The sequence below is a fragment of the Lonchura striata genome, chromosome 4 (assembly GCF_046129695.1).
Source record: "Lonchura striata isolate bLonStr1 chromosome 4, bLonStr1.mat, whole genome shotgun sequence".
NCBI classification, from domain to species: Eukaryota; Metazoa; Chordata; class Aves; order Passeriformes; family Estrildidae; genus Lonchura; species Lonchura striata.
Window position 1 is genome coordinate 66,189,439 of NC_134606.1, and position 23,550 is coordinate 66,212,988.

The window sequence follows — 23,550 nt, forward strand, 5'->3', positions numbered from 1 at the left end:
AGGTTTACCAACACTGACACTGCAGTAACTGCCTCCAAATCCCACTGTATCTGAAAGATCCTGGAGAAAGGCAGGGTATCCCTCCTAGCTGGGGTCATTGTTCCCTCCTGCTGCTTCTCCCATGCATGGAGGTTTCTGCCAGGGTAGGCCTGGTATTCCACAGGGCTGCATCCCCCTCTGCAGGCAGGCATTTCTAGTTGAAATAATTTTCCCAGCTGGTGTTCAAACAGGAGGGAAGATTGCAATCTTTCTGATAGAAGTGCATGCATGTATTTGGTTTATATTTTTAAAAATGCAAATATCATGTGCTTTGTCTTCTAAAATTTTCTGTTCTTAGCTAAGTATTTTAGCAGGATGTCAAATCCAAAGAGTTTTGCTGCCAGAAAGACTCTACTAGAAATGAGATTCCGTTGGGAAAGAGGAGTATTAAATAGTATTTGAAGCTGGGAAAGAATAACCAAACGGACCACAATCTTCTTTGAACATAAATAAATAAGGTGTGGGGGGTAGGGCCTCCTACCAATGTGTGGCTGCTCTGTCCCTCAGCATGGAGTGGGGGGGGATATTCTTTTGTCATCACTGTCAACTTGCCAGGACAGGTGTTAAACCACAACAGTTTTATGTGCAGGTAGGTCACTGCAGTTTGTCATCACAGTAATTCTGTATTTTTATTTGTTATACTTTGTCCTCATTAGCACATTTCCAGCAAAAGAGATTCTAAAACCAGTTCTGTACAGAATGTATTTAGCTGTGATACCATCCAAGATCAACCATGTGGGATGCCACTGTTCTGGGAACAGAGTTGTTCCTTGTAAACCTGCTTTGCAGTTTTTTTGCCAGTCCTTAGGGATGGATACACCTCCAGGAGTGTTGGGGTGGGGGTATGCACTGAAATAAAAATGAGATGCCTGTTTTAGGATCCTGTGCAGAGCTAGTACCATTTGACTTCCAGCTCTTCCCACACGGCAGAGAATCCCACATCTTTTGCTGTAACCTGATTTCCCTGCTGAACATGTCTCCCTTTGGTGCCTGGCAGGTGATGTGGTCAGTGTGGTCAACATGCAGGAGTCACCCACAGGCTGCACCCACAGGTGCCACACCTTCCCACCAAGAGGAGAAATGCATCAGCTGGCAACCTGCACTGCCAGGCTACCTGGTTTCACAGTGTAGTGGTTTTGGTTTGGAAGGGTGTCTGGCCTGCGGCAGGGGCCACCCAACCCAGCCCCATTACCTCTTTGCTGACCAGAAAAGAGAGATTTTCTGTGATGTTTCATTTTTTCACGTGAGTGTTCACAGAGGCCTATCAGCTTTCTCTTTACATCACTTCTGTGAGTGCCTCCCACGCAAAACCACTACACACAGTCAGGGCCATTTAGTAAACTCAGGGTTTATGTTAGCCAGGACACCCATTTGGTCCCAGAGGGAACCTTTATCCCTCCTTTCCACCCCTCAGCAGGGTGGTGAAGCCCGTGGCGGCAATGCAGGATTCTCTGCTAACAGAAGCTTCCTGCTGAGAAATATTCACTGCAAAAACCAAGAAAAACTCGGTGCTGTAATGTTTCCCAGCATCAGTATGTTCCAGACATACAACAAATGAGATGGTTTGAAGTACAAATGCTTTATTGCACTATTTCATTATTTACAGTACCATTCCATTTGTCCCTGGGTGCAAATAGTGCACCAAAGTGTAAAGCCATTTTAGTCAGGAAAGCCAAATGATGGCAACTTAACAGAAAAACACGACTGTGCCTCCTCACTCCTGCTGTCCTGCCACTTCCAGGTCTTGAATACAGAGAAGTTTACTGCTCTCCCTGGGCATTTGGAACAACCTGGTAATTGTGAAACTTTGGTCACAAAGGATTGTCAGTTGTTGGTCTGTTCAAGGTGATGCAGGAACAGGAATCTGCAGTCTTTCCTGCAGGACTTTACTCGGGATTCAGGGTTTGTAATGGCATAACAAGACATCTTTGTATGCAGGGTTTTTACATTGCTATCTCAATTTTTGATGGAAGTACTGATTTATTCCCAATTATCTTTCTTGCTGACTCTCTTTGGTTCATTTAAGGTTTTGAGGTTATTTATCTGCTCCCTTAAAAGAGCAAGTAACTTGAGAATGTTACCAGAGCTGCTTCTGGATACTGAATTTGGTCAAGTCTTCTAGAGTTGCACATAAAAAGTTTTACAGAATACCACAAATTTTATTATCCATTTCATTTTTCTATAAAAATGGCTGAAGCCTACATTTTCACACACTATAATCTCAAAATAGGACAAATTATACTAGTTACTTCAGGAAGGGCCTCTCAACAGAAACTCTCCTTTGGAAAGGGGGTAGTAACTACAAATTTTATGGAAGACTAGAGAATGGCAGTATTCCAGTGGCTAAATTCAGGTCAAGAATCTTTCCAGCTTTATAACAGGTTTATAAGCTTAAGAAAGTACTTTAAAGACAGTTTTCATACAGAATCCCTGCAATTTCCACTGCTGCCAGCATTCCCTTGAGAGGTAAGCAGTGAACTTCTCTGCCTCAGTTATCTCAGTGTAAATCAGAGATGTTGTTACTTCTAAAACTAGAGACACCTTCTGTTACGAAGCTCTTGTACAACTGGGAAACATTTAAGACTCCATTCCAGAAAATAAGTTAAATGAAATGGCACTCCAGTCCTCCAGAGAACATGGAGCAGGGCTGCTGGGGGAAGCTCAGCAGCAGTAGCTGCTGCTGCTCTCCTTACCACATGCCTGATTTACAGTTCAATATTGAGTCCTTGCAACAGCTGCCTCAAATGATTTTGAAATTACAGCTTCTCAAAAATGGGATGATTGCAGTTCTGGGCAAGTTTGTTCCTGTGAGTCACACTTTTATTCCATGTTTTCACAGGCTTTTCTGTATCACTATTGATAGAAAGCCACCAAAAGCTTTACAGCTGCAGAAAATACCATTTTCACAAAGAAAATGTACTGGATTCATTCCTTAACCTACCATACAAAACACAGTGTTTAGAAGCTCTGTAGTGCCTCCCTCGTAGCATTCCTTTGGAATTTGGAGGAGCTGGCAGAGCTCACATGCAATCCACAACGTTGCTGGATCCTTGGCCCACATCCCGGATCTGGCTGCTGAGACAGGAGCACACGGCCACACCCGCCCCTGCCCTGCAGTGTGACACTGAGCCCACGAGTTCCCACCTACAGGAGAAAAGAAAAATAAGTTCCCATCCTGTCTGAGCAAACTGAAAGTATTTTCTGTGCCTGAAATTCTATTACACTGCCTAGCTCTTCGCTCTGCACAAAAATGCACCCCATTTAGTGCAAAATCAAACTGAAACAAGCAGAAGAATATAGATTGTTACTGCATGAAATGGCAACAACAAAGAATAGAGAGGAGCAGAGGAGAAGGAGGTGCTTAAATATTTACAAGACTGCCCTTGTGATATAAGCAGCAGTCCTGCATTGACAGCCATGGATATTACTCAGTTATTACCAGGAAACAACAACTACGCTCCTCCTGCACTCTGTTTCTATGCCGCTGTGTTTTCATACAGGCAGATTTCCTCGTCTTCTTAGGACAAACAAAACATTTGAAATTACCTGTTCACTATGGGATCAAATGCTTCCACTGTATTCAGGTACACATTGCCATTATGGCCTCCAACTGCAAAAATTTTTCCCATCAGTGTCGCTATGCCAACACCACCCCTTGGAGTTGTGAGCTCTGCCACATATTCCCATTTGTTACAGCGTGGGTCAAACCGCTCCACCGAGCTCAGGGGCGAGTTGTCATCAAAGCCACCTGCAAACAACCATCACAGGGTCAGCTTTTGGCACTGCTGCTGCAGGGATATCCAAGACTGGCATTATCAGACCATTCTCAGCATTCAGGGGGTCCTGTCCAGCACTCTCTTTACCACAACTTTACAAGCTCCTAAAAATTAATCTTACAGCTTACCCTCTTCTCACTGCTCAAGCATCACCCAGAGCAAAAATTTTCTTCTACTCAAGTTGCAAGGAGTCTAATTTTATTATTTTTCTCTCTGAATTAATTGTATTTATAATTAAACAGCTTCCCAACCGGAAGAGAAAGAAACCTAACACCAGCAAAAGGATGGTCTCAAACTTATTTTAATTTATGCAAAACACACTCTAGCAGTGTTCTCAAATTACAGCATTGGCAAATATTTGAGTGGGGGAAAAATTTCATATAAGACTCAGTGATCCACTCCTCTTGCTGGGGAAACTGTCAGAGAAGCATTTTGTTCAAAACCTATTTAAGCACTTACAATAGTACACAAGTCAGAGCTTTTTAAACTATCACTGTGGCACACCATCATCTTCCTCTCTCAGGAAAGCAGGTAAATACAAGCCAGCATACAAGACAAGAAGCTGTGGAATAAATGCAAAAAAAGCTACTGTTGTCTACACTCAGAACACAACTGGAGTTGTGTTTGAAAGCATGTGAACTTAAGAATCTTTTCCTAAAAGAATAATGAGTCTTGAGAGGATTTTTTAATAAAGACATACTGTCCTGAACAATTAATTTTCTCCTAAAATGTGGCTTAGGAGCTGCTTTTCATTTCCTTGCTAACGTACCTTAATTTAAGCATGCCCTGGGTGTGCTTGCATTCTTCTCCTGCCCAAGAACACCAAGTACAGGTCAGCTCTATCTGTTCCCGGTTCCTCTAGCAACAACAGCCTCTTCCAAAGGCAAGCACTTGGCAGCAGCAGCAGCAGCAGCACTACAAAATGCTACATCCCTACTCACCCACAACATACAAGCAGCCATGGAGCTCACTGACACCATTCCCAGCCCTTCGCTGACCCATCTCTTTTACTTCTATCCACTTATCCAAGTGGGGATCGTATTTCTCCACACTGGAAAGAGATGCTACACCATCATTGCCACCCACGGCGTAAACATGGCTCTGGAAAACAGTTGTACAAAGATTATTTGTGATGTAGTTGCCTTTATTCAGCTTTTCATAAGCAGTGTTAAAATTATATAAAAATGTGGTATATCCACTTTCACGTAAGAATTCCAACAACTGACTTAATTATCTAACATAAATGCTATCTCTTCCGGTGAAAGAAGTGCAACAGTTTTGTAGTGTTGCAGCTATTTTTCAGAGCACAGGGGGATTGAATTAGAGCATGCATTTGGTACCTTTAAACATAGTAACCATGACAAAGCAGTCAGCTGAGTGAGACAGGAAGCACTATCCATGTCATTAGAACAATACTCCTCCCAGTACGTCAAATAATGTTGAAACAGTTCAACTTGCTATGAGTATTATCGTAAGTATCTTCACTCTTTGCACAGGAATTTGATGACTAGAAGTGCTCAGACCCACCAGCTGCATTTTGTTTCAGACCTTGTGTTGTGGCTTTGAAAAGCAGGTGGGCTCCCCAGGAGTGACTCACCACCAGGGCTACGGAGCCGACGCCTCCGCGGGGAGTGTTCATGGAAGCCACGGTGCTCCAGCGATCGGAGTCAATGTCGTAGCGCTCCACGTCGCTGAAGCACGTGTTGTCATCCAAGCCCCCGATGGCGTAAATGGGGCCGCCCAAGGACGCCAGGGCGATGCCTCTCCTAGGGAACCACAGCAGCAACACCTCAGTGCAAGTCCTTAACCACAGGAAGCCACACTGCAAGTGCCATGGTACATGAATGGCACCTGTTTCAAACTAGGGGGAAAAGAGTAATGGAAATTTTAAAAGTGACATTTAGAGTAAATCATGTCACTGGCTCTCTGCACACCTGTGTCCTTTTGACTGAATGTCAACTCTAAGGCCAAGTCCTCAGCTCACATACTTGGATACATGACAACGTCCTAGATATGATTTCTCTATTTTATTAAATCTAAAGATGAACCAAAACCTACTGGTTTTAACTTTGTTGGTATAGCTGGCTGCTACCAATTGAGAATGATTTGGGGTGATACCAATACATATTAAAAGACAAACATGTGCTAGATATTAAATAGCTGAAATCTAGCAAGATTTAACTGCAGTTTCTTCCATTCTGGTGTTTTTTAATTGAGTGTTAAAATGGTTGTCAGATTTGTTTCTAATAAATTTACCAATATTAGATTACAATCAGTATTATAAAATTGAAAGTATGGTCTAGAATGTGAGCATTAAGTTTCTGCTTTAATCACCAAGCAAGGTGTATTACCATATTACTGACAACATTTTTGTCTCATTAAAGAGGGAAGGTTCAGAGATACCAAGGCAGGAGCAAAGGAGGCACAATCTTTCTACAGAACAAATACTGTGGCAATATCCTGGCCTTATCTTAAATTGCCTCAGCAGGTAACACAGACACCACTTCACTATTTTTCTCCACTAGATATTCCAAGACCTCCATGAATGGGAGGAGTGGAGCTAGGAGGCAGGCAAGGCACAGCAGCCCTTTCATTTACCTGGGTACTCAGTAATAAATGTCACAGCAATCTAGGGCTGATTGTTGCTGAGATTATGCCCTGGGGTGGCAGCAGGATGAAGGAAGTAGAGCAAGCCACTTCTAGGAGTCTGGGTCTTCTATATTAACTAGGTCACAGCTACAAATAGCTTTTGTACTTAAACTATACTTATTATTTCACTCCTACTCATATGTGATGCTTTGAAAAACAACAAACAACACAACAGAATGGAGAATTAGGGACATTGATTTAAATAACAGCAGAAAAAAGTATTACAGATCTGTGAGTCCAGTAACTTAAAAGAATCTTAAATGTCAAGCCAAAAAAAAAAGGCAATCTGACTTTCAGATTGTGTGCTTCTGGCCTTTTGTGTGAAAAACATAGACAGCCATTTGTTTCCTGGTGTAGTATTTCACTTTTTTTATTTTCACTATTAAGTATTTCACTTCTCATGTTATGCTGGCAGTTATCTCACTCATTCCTAAAAAGAGCAAAACCCCCACAGAACCAGTTCATCAGTTCCAAGTTGTTTACTGGGCACACCAGAAAGGCCCTGGATACCAGACTGCAAGCATAGCTGGAGTAGAAGATGTCCCTGGTCCAGAAGCCAGCTCCTCCAAAAAAAAGAACCGAAGGGTGATACATTCATAGCATAAAGCTCCAAAATAGGGGAAAGAAATTCCTAGAAACAGAATAGTTTGTAAAGCCCCCCAAAAAGCAGGACAGACAGGATGTTGTTCAGCATCAGCAAGAAATGGTACACCACAAACTAGGATGTGGAGTGTGGCACACATATACCTCTTTGTGTTCATTGATGCCTTCATCATCCACTTGTTTGTGAGAGGATCAAACACTTCCATGCTTCCTAAGTGTTCATTTCCATCATGTCCACCTACTGCGTAGACTTTACCTGAACACACAGACATCTTTTAAAAACAGAGATTGCTTGGCAACATTTCAGTTTTCATTTATAGAATATCCTTGCCTATGTGGAGACAAAGAGGTCAAGTAAAGGTTAAAGTTTTAAAATGTTTTCAGTAACAGAGTTTTATATGCTGTGGTCAACCAGGAATCTGTTCTAATGTGAACTTTTATACAAAGCTTGAGATTATGTAAACAAAGAGGTCAAATAAAGGTTAAAGTTTTAAAATGTTTTCAGTATCAGAGTTTTATATGCTGTACTCAACCAGGAATCTATTCTAATGTGTACTTTTATACAAAGTTTGAGATTATGTAAACTAAATACCTTCCCATAACTTAAGTACTGTAGGTCAAATCAGTTCAGACACATGTACCAGTCCCTCTAGGTTTATTATGAAGAAAAATTATCTCTGTTCTGCTGCAGCAATGAGAGGCTGCTAAGTACAAGAGAAAGCTACATTATTTGTGCTAAGCTGCTCTGGACTGCACAGATCTGTTTCCAGAAGATGGAGACCCAAAAATAAAGCTAGGTCTGCTCTTGGAAGAGTTATGGTCTTAATAACTTTCCAGGATGGACTTAAGTAGGAAGGGAGCCAGTACGAGTACTAGCAAATTCTGGGTGATTGCTGTGTAAGGCCATTTCTTTATAAATGGATTTTAAAAAAGTAAATCACCTGTTTATGGCCAGAAGCTATACACAGTTCAGTTGGGCTGGGAGGAACCTTTAGAGGTCATCTACTCCAGACCCTCTGCAATGAACAGGGACATTTTCATTTTCAGGCTGCTTATAGCACCATCCAGTCTGACCTTGAACACTTCCAGAGATGGGACATTTACCACCTCTCTGAGCAACATGTTCCAGGTTTTCACCAACCTCACTGTAAAAAACTTCTACCTGATACCTCGTTTAAATCTACCCTCTCTTATTTACCTCTTGTCCTATTACAACAGGCTCCACTAAAAAGCATGTCTTCATCTTTCTGGTAAGCTCCATTTAAAGTACAGAAAGGACTCAATAAAGTCTCTTCCCAAATCTGAACAACACAACTCTGTCAGTTTGCAGTAATGTTTTATTCCATAAGCACAGTCTCAGATTGGCTTAGGACCCAACACTCCTTCAAACTGAAGACTAGCCAACAATTAAGCAATTAGTTTACTTCTTGAACAGCTACTAAAAGTACCAACTCAGCAAAAGGAGCAAACAAGTGACCTTTGCCTGGGGTTGCTTGAATAGGGCTACTGACCTCCCACAGAGATCACACCCACGTGCCTCCTCCGGCTGTTCATTTCAGGGCCAAAGAACCAGCTGTTCTTACTGATGGAGTAACACTCGATGCTGCGGAAGGGGTCACCTGATCCACCTCTGCCACCGACACAGAACAGCACACCTGGAGAACACAAAACAGGTTTCCAGAGAACTAGCAGGAGGATGGGCAAGAAGAGTTTTATAGCAGAGCAAACTGAAAATTACATAATTTGGGGGAAGTTGTATTTCACTTCACTTCATAACTGAGTACTGGATTTTGGCCTTTGCTTGACATACTGCTACAGCAATAAGCTATCTATACTCTTGTAAAAACAATGCCTATTTTAAATATGCTTTTTGTGATTTGGCTTAAGGAGATAAATTCATTGTTTGTTAAATATAATGATGGAGAAATTATGATGTGCAATCAACATTCATCACTCACTTTTGGTGTATGTTAGTCAAAGACTTTAAAAGTTAGCTCAACCTTCAATACCAAAAGATAAGTGTCCACTGTTTTCAGTACAGCTTTGAACAGATTGCCTGGTCATAACATACATAACAGCTCTGGCTTTAATACAGATAGAGCTAATACGGATAAATTATTAATGCTTTAAAGAAAGAAAATGACTGCTAAAGTTCTGCTAGGAAACTGCAGCACATTACCCAAATACCAGAAGTACATAATGGCTTTCCCAATTTTGTATTAAGTCATGAACAACCTTCAATATCAAGCTATACCTGCTTGATATCAAGACACCTGTACAATGTGCTGCTTTTTCTCCACACCACTCCCTATTGGGTAACCAGACACACATTTAATTACCAGCAGTCTGCTTCCTTGGTGTTGTGCGAATGGAGTACTCAAAGTCAGGCACTGCCCTGCTGCTCAGGTGAAGGTGGTAGTTCCTTGCTTCATCCAGCAAATCCCTACATTTTAGATTCTGCTTGACAATCTCTTCCTTTGCCACAACACCCATAAGGAAACAAATGGGCAAGAGAGGCAGCCGTACCTGACACAGAAATGAACACAGTTGGAGAAAGTGGCTGAACTGCTGAGTGCCACCATGCAGCGCTGCACATGCAGCAGCCAGCAGCTCTGCAGCCAGCTGGCAGCTCCATGCTCCTCAATAAGGAGAGCAGCTCTCAGAGTTGTTCCAGACAACAGCGATATGAACAGTTCTTTTTGGTGATAATGTTTCCTACAACCATTTGCATTTTCAGCCACAGTGGAGAAGTGTCCCTTGGCCCAGGCTGTGCTGAGGAAAGAGGCAAGCTGCTGCCCATGCTGCACCTGCACCTGCCCAGTGTGATGCAGGCAGCACCTGCGGCTTTACCAGGGCTTTATCCGGTTAGTCTGCTGTTGGCTATGAATCTTCAGCTCACTGCTATGCCAGTATAAGAGGGCTTGTGCTAAAATGGTTTATTTTCTTTGGTTAGCAAGTCAAAAAGGAAACACTTAGTCACCATGAATTGTCTATAAAGAAGGTATTGCTAGTACAGTAACACCTTTCTTTAAGGCAGACTTGTCAGACTTCAAGCTTAAAAATAAGTAATAAATATTGACAGCTAATTGTTTCCTTCTCTAAATCCTTCACGCCATTTATTTTAGCAAAGCTTTCATCCTTCTTTTTAAGACAAACAGTGCAGAATACAAAGTACAGTCAGAGACAAAGGTGGGACAGATGTTAGTGAAGGGAACTGAAGCAAATTTCCACCTGACTTCTTAAGGTTTGGAGTCAACACTGTCAAGCAGCTCTCAGTTGGTTCAAGAGCAATGCTGCAGAAGTCCAGAACCTCCAGTGCCTCTCAAAGCAGCAGGATGGGGCTGTTATAGCACTGACAAGCATCTTTGTCTTGAAGCAAGCATGTGTCTCTACATGCTCTTCCTCACCTCTATGCTTTCAGTCCCACTTCTTCCTTTATTTTGGCCCAGCTTACCTGAGGATACTTTAAAGCACCACTGTAGCCCTGCTGACAGGCTCCTAAGGTTAGTGACATGGTAAGAACTCCAGGCTGTTAAATTTAGAACGTCATGCAAATTCAAATTCAGAAGAGTGAAACCCATAAGGCTGAATATGACACAGATAATCACTGTCTAGAAGCCCAGGCATGTCTTCCGCTAGCAGTAATGTCCAAGTCAACTGATGTCTCCATATGCTCTGGCCCATATTTACACGAAGGGGCTTACTTTTTCTTTGCTTGAATCTAGTCTCTGGTTTCCATCAACAGAATACAACTGTTAATCCCATCTGCTAGCATAACTGGGCAATAAATATAAATTTCTTTTAAAAAATCTTTAATTGTATTTCCTGTAAATTTAAGTATATCATAATAAAGAAGGGGTTTTTGTACCAAAAACCTCATGCTAGTCTAGACAGAACTGAAGGTTTTTGGAAGACAGCTAATAGACCATTGTGATCTTTTCCTAGGAAATGTGAAAAATTATTCACAAAGACAGTGACAGCAGTACCACAGTGGACCTCTCCTTACTCTCATAATGCCAATATTATCAATTCAGCCAAATGCAAAATAATCAAGTTGGAGTTCAGTGACAACTAAAACTGCCCAGTCAATCCTACCTGCTAAGACACAAGGAATGTCTTGCAGCACATGGTACATAAATTCTTCCCAGTACATGTTCCCCACAGCTGTCTCAAATACTATGACATAGCTTGATGTAACACATCTCTCTTAGTTTCCTTTCCTAGCCATGTAAGAAAACTCAACAGCTTTGCCTCCTTTCTTAAGTACAAATACATAACAGCAAGGACAGTGAGCATATCAGGCTGTAGGAGTGGCAAGCCAAGTGAAGTAATGGATTTATATTCTGTTTTGTGTCAGTATAAAATACTTCTGCTCAACCACAGATACAGCTTTTTGCTGGTTCCCACCTCCCAGGCATATGCATAAAGTGAGTACTCCTCTCTCTACAGAAACAGAAGAATATCACTTCATCCCAATATTCAAGCACTCTAACTTGCTTCCACTGCCAACTCCCAACCCTGAATACCAGATAAGGCACCAAAACCTAAGAACATTTTCACCCAAGTACAAGACCTACCCAAGTACAAAGAGCTGATTACACAACTAAACCAGTGATGAGACAGGGACTTGGTGCCTCAGTCTGCCCTACCTGTGCAAGGATCTCATCCAGCCACATAGTGTGATGCTGTGGGTTGGCCAGCAGCCACTTGATAGCAGCATTGTAAACTTGCTTTTCATTTTCAATATTCAGGTCACTGGAGGACAGGAGTTTATGGAGATGCTGTGGTGACACACTCACAAAGTCCTCGCACTCCATCACTTCTGTGAAATGTTCACAAGCAAACTGATCGGCCATGTCCATAAGGTCGATGCGGTTGTGGCTCTCGGCAAACGCCCTGACTGCCAGGCAGTTGGAGGGGTGGAAGTGCAGCTTCATGTATTCACAGCAGGCCTTTGCCACCAGTTCTACCTGCAGGATGCAGGCGGCGTACAGGAGGGGCTGCACGTTATCCACGGTCAGCGTGAGCCGCGAGGAGTACGCGAACTTCACCAGGTCCTCGATGGCATCGCCATCAAAGTCCCTGATCTCGATCAGCTTCTGCTTGGCTTCAGCCATTTCCGAAAGAAACATGGCTCGGAAGTAAGGGATAACACAAGCCAGCACCAGTTTGTGGCAGGAGATTAGCTTTGAACCAACCTGAAAGAGAAAAGAACAAAAAACAAAAAACAAAAAAAAAAAAAACAACAATGTTTTGCTAGAACGTCAGTTTTGGCTGTGAAAGCAGGAACAGTGAAGCTGAAATAAGAATTCTGGACTCCATGTATTTTGTCCACACAAATTAACCCTATTCGTCCTGTACTTCTGATATTATATCCAAGTATCCCAAGGAATTCTGAGCAATAGCTTGGCCATGAGAGTAGAGCAAAGCTGTAATACAGGTAAGCAATTGCAGTGATGCACTGAACTTGCCTTTCTTTAAAAGCCTTATGAAATGTCCTTAGAAATATTCTAGATGCATCTTAGACACATCTATTAGACACTTGTTTTATATGTATTCAGAGACTTTAAGCGGGGCAAATTAGAAAGGGACATTTTTAGGCTACTTAATTTAGATTTCTGGACTTTTACTACTGTTGAAGAATTGATGTTTATAGAAGTAAATTCGTGTAAAAACATAGGAATAACAGCTATTTCAGTGGTTATTAAAAGCTACCAATCACTTCACTATTTTTAGAATGTTTACCCACAAAAGACAGTGTAGTCCCCATAAAGAAAAGGTATTTCTCAAAATTCTGGTCAGAAAATGTAAAATAAGCTTTTTAGGTACAAAATTCTAGAATTCCACTACATTAAAAAAGAATCCAAGTATTAAAAGTAGTAAATGAACAATCCACATCTTATTTGTATTCCAGGAGTGCTTTCTTACAGCCTTTATGTCACTCTGCACTACAGAGAGCTGTTGTGCATTTAAGAAAATAAAAAGATAGTAAATTATAAAGGATATTTTGGGGTTTTTTTAGCTCTGATTCAATACTCTGATTCAATGCTCTTACCTTTTCAAAGAGTATGATCAACACAAGTGTAACCTACCTGGTGAGTAGTGAGCTGACTACAGAAAGCAAACACACAAGAAAGAGTATGCAGATTTAAAAAGAGGAAAAGATGGATTGTTCAGTGTGATTACTTCAGATAATCCCAGAAGGAACAATTCAGATCTACCAAATGAACAAAAAGCAAACCACCAGGAGAAAAGCAGATGGTATTCATCTGCCACTCTCCACCTCCTAACAGCCTTCTAAGACTGTTCATATGACAGCAGCAGGGGAACAGATGAAATTCCAGAATTTAACTTTTGGAGCAGAGGGAGTCTTCCTGTGTGCTCCAAACAGTGCTTATCACTGTTACACCATCAGCACTCCAGCTAACTACAGTACTGACAGAGAAAGATGCTACCAGTGGTCTGCTGTACCAGGGAAAGCTCCTAGGCCATTCTTACCTTCAGACACTTTAATTCTGCCCATCATCCCACTACCTAATTAAACCTTTCTTTTGAATTAAGTGGCTTTACTATGTTACCCAAATCTGCTTAATTTTAAATTACAGAATGGTTTGGGTTGGAAGGGACCTTACAGGTTATCTCATTCCACCCCCTGTCTTGGGCAGGGAGACCTTCCACCAGTTATATAGCATGTTCTTGCTATTTTGAAATTAGAGTTCCCCTCCAGTTACTATCATAGTTTAAGAGTGAGCAGTTTAAACAATAATTGGTCTGACAAAAGCAATGCTAGATTGCTCATTAACTAAGGTTACACAAAAGCAGAAAGTCCAGTAGAGATCTGATTATTCTTACAAAATGAGTGAGGCCTGAGCACTACAGGAAGAAAAATCAAGCCCTCCTGAAAATTCTAATTCAAGTACATAGCAGTTACTTGAAAATCCCTCATTTAGGAAGCCATACAATAAGATATATATCCACAGGTTGCTCTAGCCTTCACTGGAAGCCAAGTCATGTCATCTAACATTCCTAAGTTACCAAAATAGCTCCACACAGATAATACAAATGAGCATTAATACAAGCCTAACTTAGGGAAAGTTAAACTACAGCCCTAGTAAAGTGCTTTTTTTCCAAGGCAAGTTTCTGTAGCAGGAATATGCATTGAACTATGTTTATAAAATACGACTTTCTGCCTTTTTTTTCCCCTTCCAAGGGTAGGTAGAAAGGAAGGAAGGTAAGAATGAGGTCAACAAGAAAAGGGATGAGGAGGGTTGGTAACACCAGGGACATAAATCCATCAAGGATTTTCCCTGTTCATATCTAACAGTCAAAGTAGCAGGCTAACAACTTCTCCTAAAGGCATCTGTCATTCATCCTCAGTTTAGGAACTGTGCTTCATCACCATTCCTTAAATAATAATCTTGAACTAGTAAGTTGTTTAGCTAAGCAATACTTAATATTCAAAGGTACTGGCACAAACATCTGTGCATGCTAAATACAAATTTATTGTAATCAAGATGTAAGTAATATACAGCTGAGTTACAAATAATGCCTTAAAGCAATGCTATGCAAAAATAATAAAATTTGCTTCCTCTCTCTCTTTCTTTACTCTTTGATCAGCTGTAGAACACAACTGTCTGGGTTTTTTTTCTTTCTTTCTTTGAAGAATGCTGAAAGTTAGATTTGTTCCAGAAATCCTGTTTGATGAGAAGAATCTAGCAAAACAACACAAAATATAGACATGGAGGTAAAATTTGGGATGAAAGTATATTGAAAAAAAAGAGGCTACAAGTAGCTGGAATCACACAGTAATTAATGACCAACTGTGGGAACTTGCTGAGAAGGCAAGTTGGATGACCTCAAAGTCATGTACTTCCTCTCTCAGACTGTCAATATTTTAGGTGTTTAAATTTAAGCTGTAAACTTCCTAAATAAGGAAAAAAAAATTATCACCTCTAGAGATGTCTCAGATCCAAGAGGTATTCTGTGGTTTCCACACCCCCGCCAATATTCACAGCCACCTCCCAACACACTTATCTGCAGCTTAATCTTAAGACTGATACATGCAAGGGATATGTGACAAGTATCACCTTCAGTGTAACATCACAGAGCTCTCCAGCTTCAAAGAAGTGAAGAAGAGAGCTGTGAAAATCCTTCCAAGCCTCATTTGCCTCAAACACAAAGGCATCCTCATCCCCATCACTGCTGGAAGGCTGAGTTTGCTGCTGCTGCTGCCGCCTTTTTCCCTTTATCAGATGTTGTTTTGCCTGCTCAGGGACCATGGATTCTGAAGCCATTGGCTGTTGCTTATCTCACTGCATCAATCTTCAAAAACTCCTGCCAAGATAAAATCCAGCCCATCAGGAGTTAGGTCCTAAAATTCAGTTCTGTTCATCTTCCTGTTTAAAAATAGACACACAAAAAGAAAACAAGACATTAGGTAATGCTAGTACGTAACACTTTGACTGCATTATAATACTACCTATGATCTTACTTGGGGAAGGTTAGAGGTGAAGGGACCAAAAAAGAGACCCACAGTGGGGAATCCTATGTAGGTACCTTTAAAAAAAGCCATTATTTATGAACTTGTTGTCCATACTTATTGATAAAGACATGAAAAAGAAAAGGCAAATATGTACCACAGAATCATAGAATTGTTTGGGTTGGAAAGGAACTTAGAAGACTATACAGTTCCAACCTTCCATTAGACCAGGTTCCTCAAAGCCCCATCCCCCTGGCCTTGAATACTTACAGGGATGGGGTATCTGCAGCTTCTCTGGAAAACATTTTCCAGTGTGTCTCACCCCCCTCAGAGCAAAGAACTTCTTCCTAACATCTAATCTAAATCTCTTCTCTTTTAGATGGAACTGTGATCCCATTTGTCCCATGACCACCTGCCTGTGTAAAAAGTAACTCTCCCTGTCTTTCATAAGCCACCTTTAAGTGCTGGAAGGTACTCCAGAGTATACTGAAAAGGATGGCTCTTACACTGACTACCTTTGGTTTCACATTTATCGAAAGCAATGTTGGAACATCTGCTTCAGGGAAACGAAGCTCTGCAATTTGCATTGGACAGCTACACCAATCATATTTCAATTCATCGACTGGCCCACAAAATTTTCAATTTGTATGTCAAATTTACATTGTCATTAAAATCTGCAAAACACCTCTAAAGGCACTGACAGTGTTTACATCCCACAAGTCAGTCGTGACTTGGAGAAATCCTCAGACTCAGCGGTTGGCAGCAGATGTTACTGAGGTGGAAGGATCACCTCAAGTAGCTGAGTTGGCCGCAGTCATCAGAGCTTTTGAGAGGTTCTCTGAACCATTTAATTTGGTCACTGATTCAGCCTATGTAGCAGATGTAGTGTCCAGAGCAGAAAATGCAATTTCGCAGGAAGTCTCCAACATTGCACTGTACAAGCTGCTCTCAAAATTGGTAAAATCAGTCTCCCACTGAGAGCAGCCATTTTATGTGATGCACGTCAGGTCACACACCGACCTGCTGGGGTTCATCGCCGGGGGCAATTGAAGAGTTGATGCCCTTGCCACACCCATCCAGATGGCCCCACTCCCAGATGTGTTTGGTCAGGCTAAGATCAGCCACCAGCTCTTCCATCAAAATGCATCCTGCCTGGTTTGCCAGTTCCATCTGAACTGTGAACAGGCCAGGGCCATCATGGCCACCTGTCCCAGCTGCCAACAGAATGCTCTCCCTTCCCTGAGCTCAGGCGCAAACCCAAGGGGTTTGAAAAGCTGTGAAGTGTGGCAAATGGATGTGACGCACATCCAGTCATTTGGCAAATTCAAATATGTCCATGTATCTGTAGATACTTTCTCCAGTGCAGTCTATGCTTCAGCCCACATGGGGGAGAAGGTTTCTGACACCAAAATCACCTGGTGCGGGCCTTCTCCATGCTGAACATTATGGGTATTCTCAATTCAGAGAGAAATGAGAGTTTCTGCCAGGCTAGAGCTTGGGAGAGAGTTGAAAATGAATGGAAATAATTTTCTATCTCTCTTGCTGTTCACATTGTTTACAGATATGTTCTGCCACCATGCACCATTCACAGCGCACCAATGGCGTGAGATGTCTCTACTTTAAGACTAATGAAATCAGTCTGCACAATGCTCTCTGTAAAAGAGTGATGTATTTGAAATAAAGTAGTAGCTGGAGTTCACATCATCTAGCCATCTGAACTGGAGTTGTTTCGTTCCCATCCTGCCTCAACAGTGACAGGCCATCCCCAAAGTCATCAAAACAGAGAACGGCCCAGCATACAAGTCCAAGGAGTTCTGGAGCTTCCTGCAACAATGGGGAATAGAGCACAAGACTGACATCCCTATTCCCTGACAGGCCAAGCTGTAGTGGAGAAGACCCACCAGAGCCTAAAAAAAGTTCTTCATCAACAGCAACAGGCTATAAAGGTAGAATCCCCTCAAGTATGGTTGTCTAAAGCACTTTTTACTATCAATTTCTTAAACTGCACACATGAGAACTTGAATCCACCTATTACCAGGGATTTCTTAGAAAGTAGTCAGACCAACCTGAAGGCTTGTCCACCAGTCTTGGTAAAAAACCCAGAAACCTGGGAGAGGGAGGGACCCTATGAAATTATAACCTGGGGAAGGGGATACACCTGTGTGTCCACACCCTCAGGTTTGAAGTGGGTCCCCTCCAAGTAGGTGAAACCTTACGTTCCCAAAATATCCAAGTCCAGGACCACAGCACAGGTGGCCAGAGCTTGCTGGAGGAGGAAGAGGCACTGGACCTTTTAAATCCCCCAACTCCTCCCCCTATCCTAATGTCTTTTATTTATAAGATTCCTTTGAGATTTTGTTAACCTGGACCCAGCCAGCAAGAACATCAAGTTCAGCCCCATCCTGCAGCTGCTGCTCCTGCTCGGCACATTCCATCTCAGCGCCGAATGGATTGTTCCTCAGCCCCAAGCAAACAGATGCAAAGAATTTTCAGAGCTCTACTGCCTCAACTTAACATCAAAAGCTGAGGACATCCATAAAAGAATAGACCAGTTGCAGCAGCTGGTCAAAGAAGAAACTACAGATTCTTTAAAGGATGAGGACTCTCGGGCTAGGTCAGGTCAATTTTTAAAAAAATGGACTTTTGGTTTGTTTGTTAATTAAGTTTCTCCTCCTTCCTTTTTAAAACAAAAAGGGGGGAGTTGTTGTATTGTGTTTTTATATTTCTGTAACAGTTCTGTAATGGTTTGCCCTTCCACACCCCATTTTCTCCCAGTGACAATGCTTAGTCACTCCCTTCTCCCCTCCCTGGTACCTTGTCCATCACTCGGCTCCCCATCCCATTCTTCCAGAATCTTCTACTGTGGGCATCGAGGGATCAGATGAGGGCCTGGGGTCCCTCCCTCAAGTTTCCCCCATTGGTTTTTTGTATCTGTCTATCCTTTCACCTTATGCTCCCCCAAATCCCCGCATTGGTCAATGGGCATTCCCTTCCCCTTGTAACCACCCTGGTATTTAAGATGTTGCAAAAGCCTCGATGGTACTTTTGGCTGTTCGACACTTTGTAATTCGGAGCTCCCCGGAGCCTGGATTAAACCTGAGATTGTTTCCCCAGCCTTGAGTCAACACTCTATTGCCTCCTCCATGCAAGCTCCCCAACTCTCGAGATCCAGGGGAGTGACCCCGCAGCCGACTGTGACCGTGCCTCTGCTGGGCAGGGGAAGCTGGGGGCTTCAGGTTAGCACGGCGCCAAGAAACCACCCAACTAACTGGTTCAGCTTGTTTAAAACCACCAGGATCGCTTTTGTAGAAACACATAGGAAAGTTTCTTAGGCAACAGTAACTTACAGTTGCTAAATCCTTTCAACATTTCAAAGGTTCTTTGCAGCAAAATAAGTGACATTATTGTTTTGTTTTACTTGTCACACAGATAACTCAGCAACAGTGAAATGGGTGTAGCTAGCACCATCTCTCCTAAATTTGTATAACGAAAATTCCATCAGGTGCTGCAGACACACAAGCCATGAATGAGCACTGCTCTTCCTTGGAAAAATGCAACAGAAAAGGTGTTTTGTAGAACATAAAAAACATAGATGAAATTTCGTTTTGGAAATAATTCTCCCTGGCTGTTCCTTTATGCTGTTTTGAGACAGCTTCTTCCCAGCTCACTTTGATTCAGTGCTCAGTGAAGTTCTCCTGAGGTTTAAACCCAGTTTCCATGAAACACCAGAAAGGCCACCTGTCTCCTGGGATTTATAGAATGACAAGTTGACAATTTTGTTCAATTTTGCATCATAAGAAAACCCCAAAACCCTCATATGCCATGATTTATTTATGCTTCACTTTTACTTCAGAACAACCAACAAAATCACTCAGAAGTCAAAAAACAGCAAAGCAGGACTCTTGCTCTGCAGATACAGGGGTAACTAAGGTGTGGATTATTCATACAACATAAACTTGGGAAGGCCCAAGAAATGGAACACAAAATAAAAACCACTGAAAATCAGTACAATAGAAGAGTAGTGAAGTGCTGATGCATAGGCAGAAAATTTAACTAGCCTACTACATTCACAAGAGGACAGAACAGTCCCTTGCCAAGGAGAGGCACTATGGTCTTCTCTGATAGACTATATTAAAAATAACAATAGTTTAATAGTCTTTACAGTAGCATTTAGTTCAGCCATTCCCAGGAAGTATTAACAGAGAGTAAAATTATTTCTAAGTCATTTGGCAGCTTCCTTTATCCTGGATATGTAAATCAATGCCTGGTATCCACTAGAGCATTCCAGAAATGTAGTCAAACAATGCTTCACATGCAGACATCAGTCCCTTCCTCCCAGGACTCTCTGCCTCAGCTGCCAACTATCATCATATTCTCTCATTTAGAGCTGAGATTCACAAGACAAACAGCTCAAACCATAAAGCAGTATCACCTTCCTTTTGTCCCAGAGCTGCAAGGCTCCTTCAAAATCTGAAATCAAGAGACGGCAGATGTAATACAAGACAAAAGGCTTCATAACCAAGATGCTACAACCACTGTAGGAAATTATTATTACAAAAATCTGTTTGTTGAAATGTGCTGGGGAAGAACTAAAGCACTGGCTAATGTGGTGCTATGCTGCCTTGCACCAAATTACTGGCAGTCATTACTCAATGACCCTGTCTTCGTGTGACCACACTGATTACATTTGTCTTTACAAATAAACAGCCAACTAGAAAACTGAATGCCAGGCTCCTGACATCCCACTAACAATTAAAAAAATAAATGAAATTATGAGCACACTGCACCCCCATGCACAACCTTGCCAGGCAACAACGCAGTCACACTTCTTTCACAGCACAAGAGTTTGCACAGATTACAGGGGACTCAGCCCAAACTAACTCAAAAACCTCAGACCACATTGCTTGAAGGTGGCTGAACCTTTTGCAGCTTAACCTCTATTTCCAGCAAAGACATATGAGACACGTTTGTTGTGGTTTTCACAACACTTGATGAACTATTTTACTTGTTGTGGTACTTCTCCACAGTGTGATTTGTTTCTTGATTATCCTTGAGGAAGCCTTTGCAAACATCACAGAAAGCCAGGTTTCTCCGAGTTTTGTAATGTTGACAAGTGTATGATATACAGGAATGACTAAAGCAAAGGAGGAAACACAGATACACTTCCCAGTAGCCAGTAAGCAATTGTCTTGAGTGGAGGTGGGAAGAGGGAACCTACCAAAGGAGGAAGAAAAGCCGAGCAGGCAGTTCCAAGAGCTGGGGGAGCTGTGACATCTAAATTCTTATTTATTTGAGAAGGGAGGAGAAGAAGCTAGAACTCCTGAGGCTCTCCCCAGCAGCAAGCAATGGGCGATTTCTTGCTGTTTTTTTGTTGTTTTGTTTTGTTTTTTTTTAAACACAAATATTTGTTCTGGGTTAAGCTAAGTGACTACTCGTTATCCTTTACGAGCTGCCCGTAGTGAGCTGACTAAGGCACCACCTTTGGCTGTGGTCCCCGCACGGAGCAGCTTGAAACGCGCGGAGTCCCGGCTCAGTTAATTTTTCATTCCCATGTATCTCCGTCTCGGACGGTACGGCTGCCGCACCAGGGCAGCACCAGCCCCGCGGTGCCGAGCGCGGGCACGGCGCCGCCGCTGCGCCCCCCAAGCGCAGCCCAGCCCCGGGAAGCATTTGCAGCGATTCCGCCCCAATTCCCCCGCACCGGCACTCCATCGGGCTGCGCGGCTCCCACCGCGGGCGAGCACGGAGCCGGGCCGGCCCCGCGGCCCTGCCGGGCACGGCTCCGGCCCGTCCCGCCCTCGGCGGGGTGCCGGGGCTCGGAGCCCTCGGCGGCGCTGCGAGGAGGGCGAGACCACGGCCGAGCTCCCGGGAACAGCGAGCCGGACCTGAGGGCACAGGCGCGTTACGTAAGGGCGGGGGGCCGCCATGGCGGTGCGAGGGCGGGGGAAGAGCGCGGGGTGTGCCGGAGCCCTCCGGCGGCCGGGGAACGGGAGGTGCGGAGGGAGAGCCGGGGTGAACCGCGCCGCGCCCGCCCGGTGCCCGCCCCGCTCACCTGCGCTGCCCCCGCCGCCGCCGCGGTCCGGCGGAGCCCCCGCCGCCCGCCAGGGGGCGCGCGGCGCGCATGCGCCGGGGGGCGCGGCGGGCGGCGCTTCCCGCGCTGCCGCCCCTCAGGGAGCGCGGGGCTGTCCTTCCGTGGGGTCTGCGGGAAACGGGCTGGAAAAAACGGCACTCGCTTGGTTTTTAAAAGTTTAATGATAATAAAATGGTTGTAAAAATGATAATACAATTAGAGTAATAAAGTTTAGAGTTAGGACAATTACGAGACAATAAAGAGCAAAGAATTACGGACGCCCGGATGCTCTCGGACACTAAGCCACGAAAAGCACGACTTGTGAAAAAAGGAATCACCCTTAAACCAATACACTTGTTGCATATTCATACATCCTTCATGGTTACACATAATTCTAGTTAAAACAAGAACTCTGTCTGTTGTATGTCAACTGTTTCCTTTAATCCCCTGGCGTCTTCGAGTGGAGCAAGGCCTGAAGAAATTAGCTTCTTCTGATAAGAAATCCATAAATTCCTCTTCTCTTGGAAGATTTAGGTGTTCCTCGAAGCAAGTATCTCATTCCTAAAAAAAACCCTCGCTCCACATACATGGTCTCTATTTTAACATTATGTTGGTACCTAAAACTATATTTAGCACACTACTTAAGAGAATTAATACAGCATAAGTTTCTAACGTTACACATGTAATAATCATTGTAATATTTGCAAAAAGCCAATCATAAAATATGCATTTTTCACAAAGTGTGTATTGTATATATATATGTGTATATATATCATTATATATATATATGTATATATGTATATGTGTATATATGTATATATGTGTATATACACACACACATATACACACACACACACACACACACACACATATATATATATATATATATGTATGTATGTATGTATGTATGTATGTATCTCATACAGAGACATACATACAGCCCCTCCAGTGCAGGAATACATTTCCCCAGTACACGTTTCCCCTCATTTGATTTAGTCCCTTTGTTAGTAGTATCCTTCTCTGCCTGTGGAATAATAAGTGTAAGTCTTGGTCCCGTTTGGTCAAAGCTTGACTTCAGAACTTGAAAAGAATTGGCCAAGAAAGTTTCACAGGCTGCTAGAACCAGAGAAAGACCTTATGAAAGAAATAGATGCTCCGGGGAGTATGGAGTCTTCCTTACACAAAAGCAAGCACAGCTTCCCAAGTAAAAATGCCAGTCACCTCCAGCCCCACAGATTTAAGAGGCCAGTAGATTTCCCAATTCCATACTGCAGAGCTGAAATCTGGACTCCCTCGGGATGCCAAATTCACTTCTACAAATGTGCATAAAAATTCTAGGATTTCGTTTTTTCCTGAATCCAACACAGTTCTGCTGAAAAGCAAGAAGGTGTTTTAGAAATCCATATTTATCTGAGAATGAGTGGCTGAAGCTTTGCAGTTTCACACAGAGTATAAATATACTGTTTTTAGGAGGACATGCACATCTATTTAGGAATCTTGAAAGGCAAAAATGTCCAACTAAATAACACTTCTATTTGAGATGGCCTGTTTGACAAAGACTGTCCATGAAAATATGGGGATCATTGTTATTATCACAAATATATCTGACAGGTTTGGGTTGTTATTCCACACCTCTGTGCCTTTTATTCCAGAGGCCAGAGGCAGTGAAAATTCAGTGGCAAACAGCTGAATTGATTATATGACGTGCTTATCAAAAAATGGCACTAGTGATCAACCCAGCACAGTTTAGGTTTTGCATAAATACATCTCAGAAAATTCCTGTTTGGCAATGTATTTTTCCTGGTTTGTTTGTTGGGATTTTTTTCTGAACATAAAAATCTCAGGCAAGCTTCCTCAAGTACATCTGTACTTTTGGAAGGTACTAACCTGAATGTATGTGGCAGAGATGCTACTTTCCATGTGGAGTTTCCAGA

At 42.7% G+C, this 23,550-nt stretch overlaps 1 protein-coding gene across 3 annotated transcripts; it reads right to left on the reverse strand.

The window, feature by feature from the left end:
• Positions 1-1,599: 1,599 nt before the first annotated feature.
• Positions 1,600-21,669, reverse strand: KLHL8 (kelch like family member 8). Of its 3 annotated transcripts, none has more exons than XM_021526484.2 (10): positions 21,599-21,669; positions 15,155-15,463; positions 11,717-12,265; positions 9,407-9,593; positions 8,579-8,722; positions 7,212-7,323; positions 5,413-5,581; positions 4,757-4,916; positions 3,586-3,787; positions 1,600-3,183 (listed from the first exon to the last, which is right to left on the reverse strand). In XM_021526484.2, the coding sequence occupies exons 2-10, from the start codon at positions 15,359-15,361 to the stop codon at positions 3,060-3,062; spliced, it is 1,854 nt and encodes a 617-aa protein (XP_021382159.1). In that variant the 5' UTR covers positions 15,362-15,463; positions 21,599-21,669; the 3' UTR covers positions 1,600-3,059. The 3 variants fall into 3 exon arrangements, with proteins under 3 accessions (XP_021382159.1, XP_021382160.1, XP_077639158.1); XM_021526485.1 differs by having other exon boundaries at positions 15,155-15,401; positions 21,599-21,647; XM_077783032.1 differs by lacking the exon at positions 1,600-3,183 and having other exon boundaries at positions 3,190-3,787.
• Between the last annotated feature and the right edge of the window lie 1,881 nt (positions 21,670-23,550).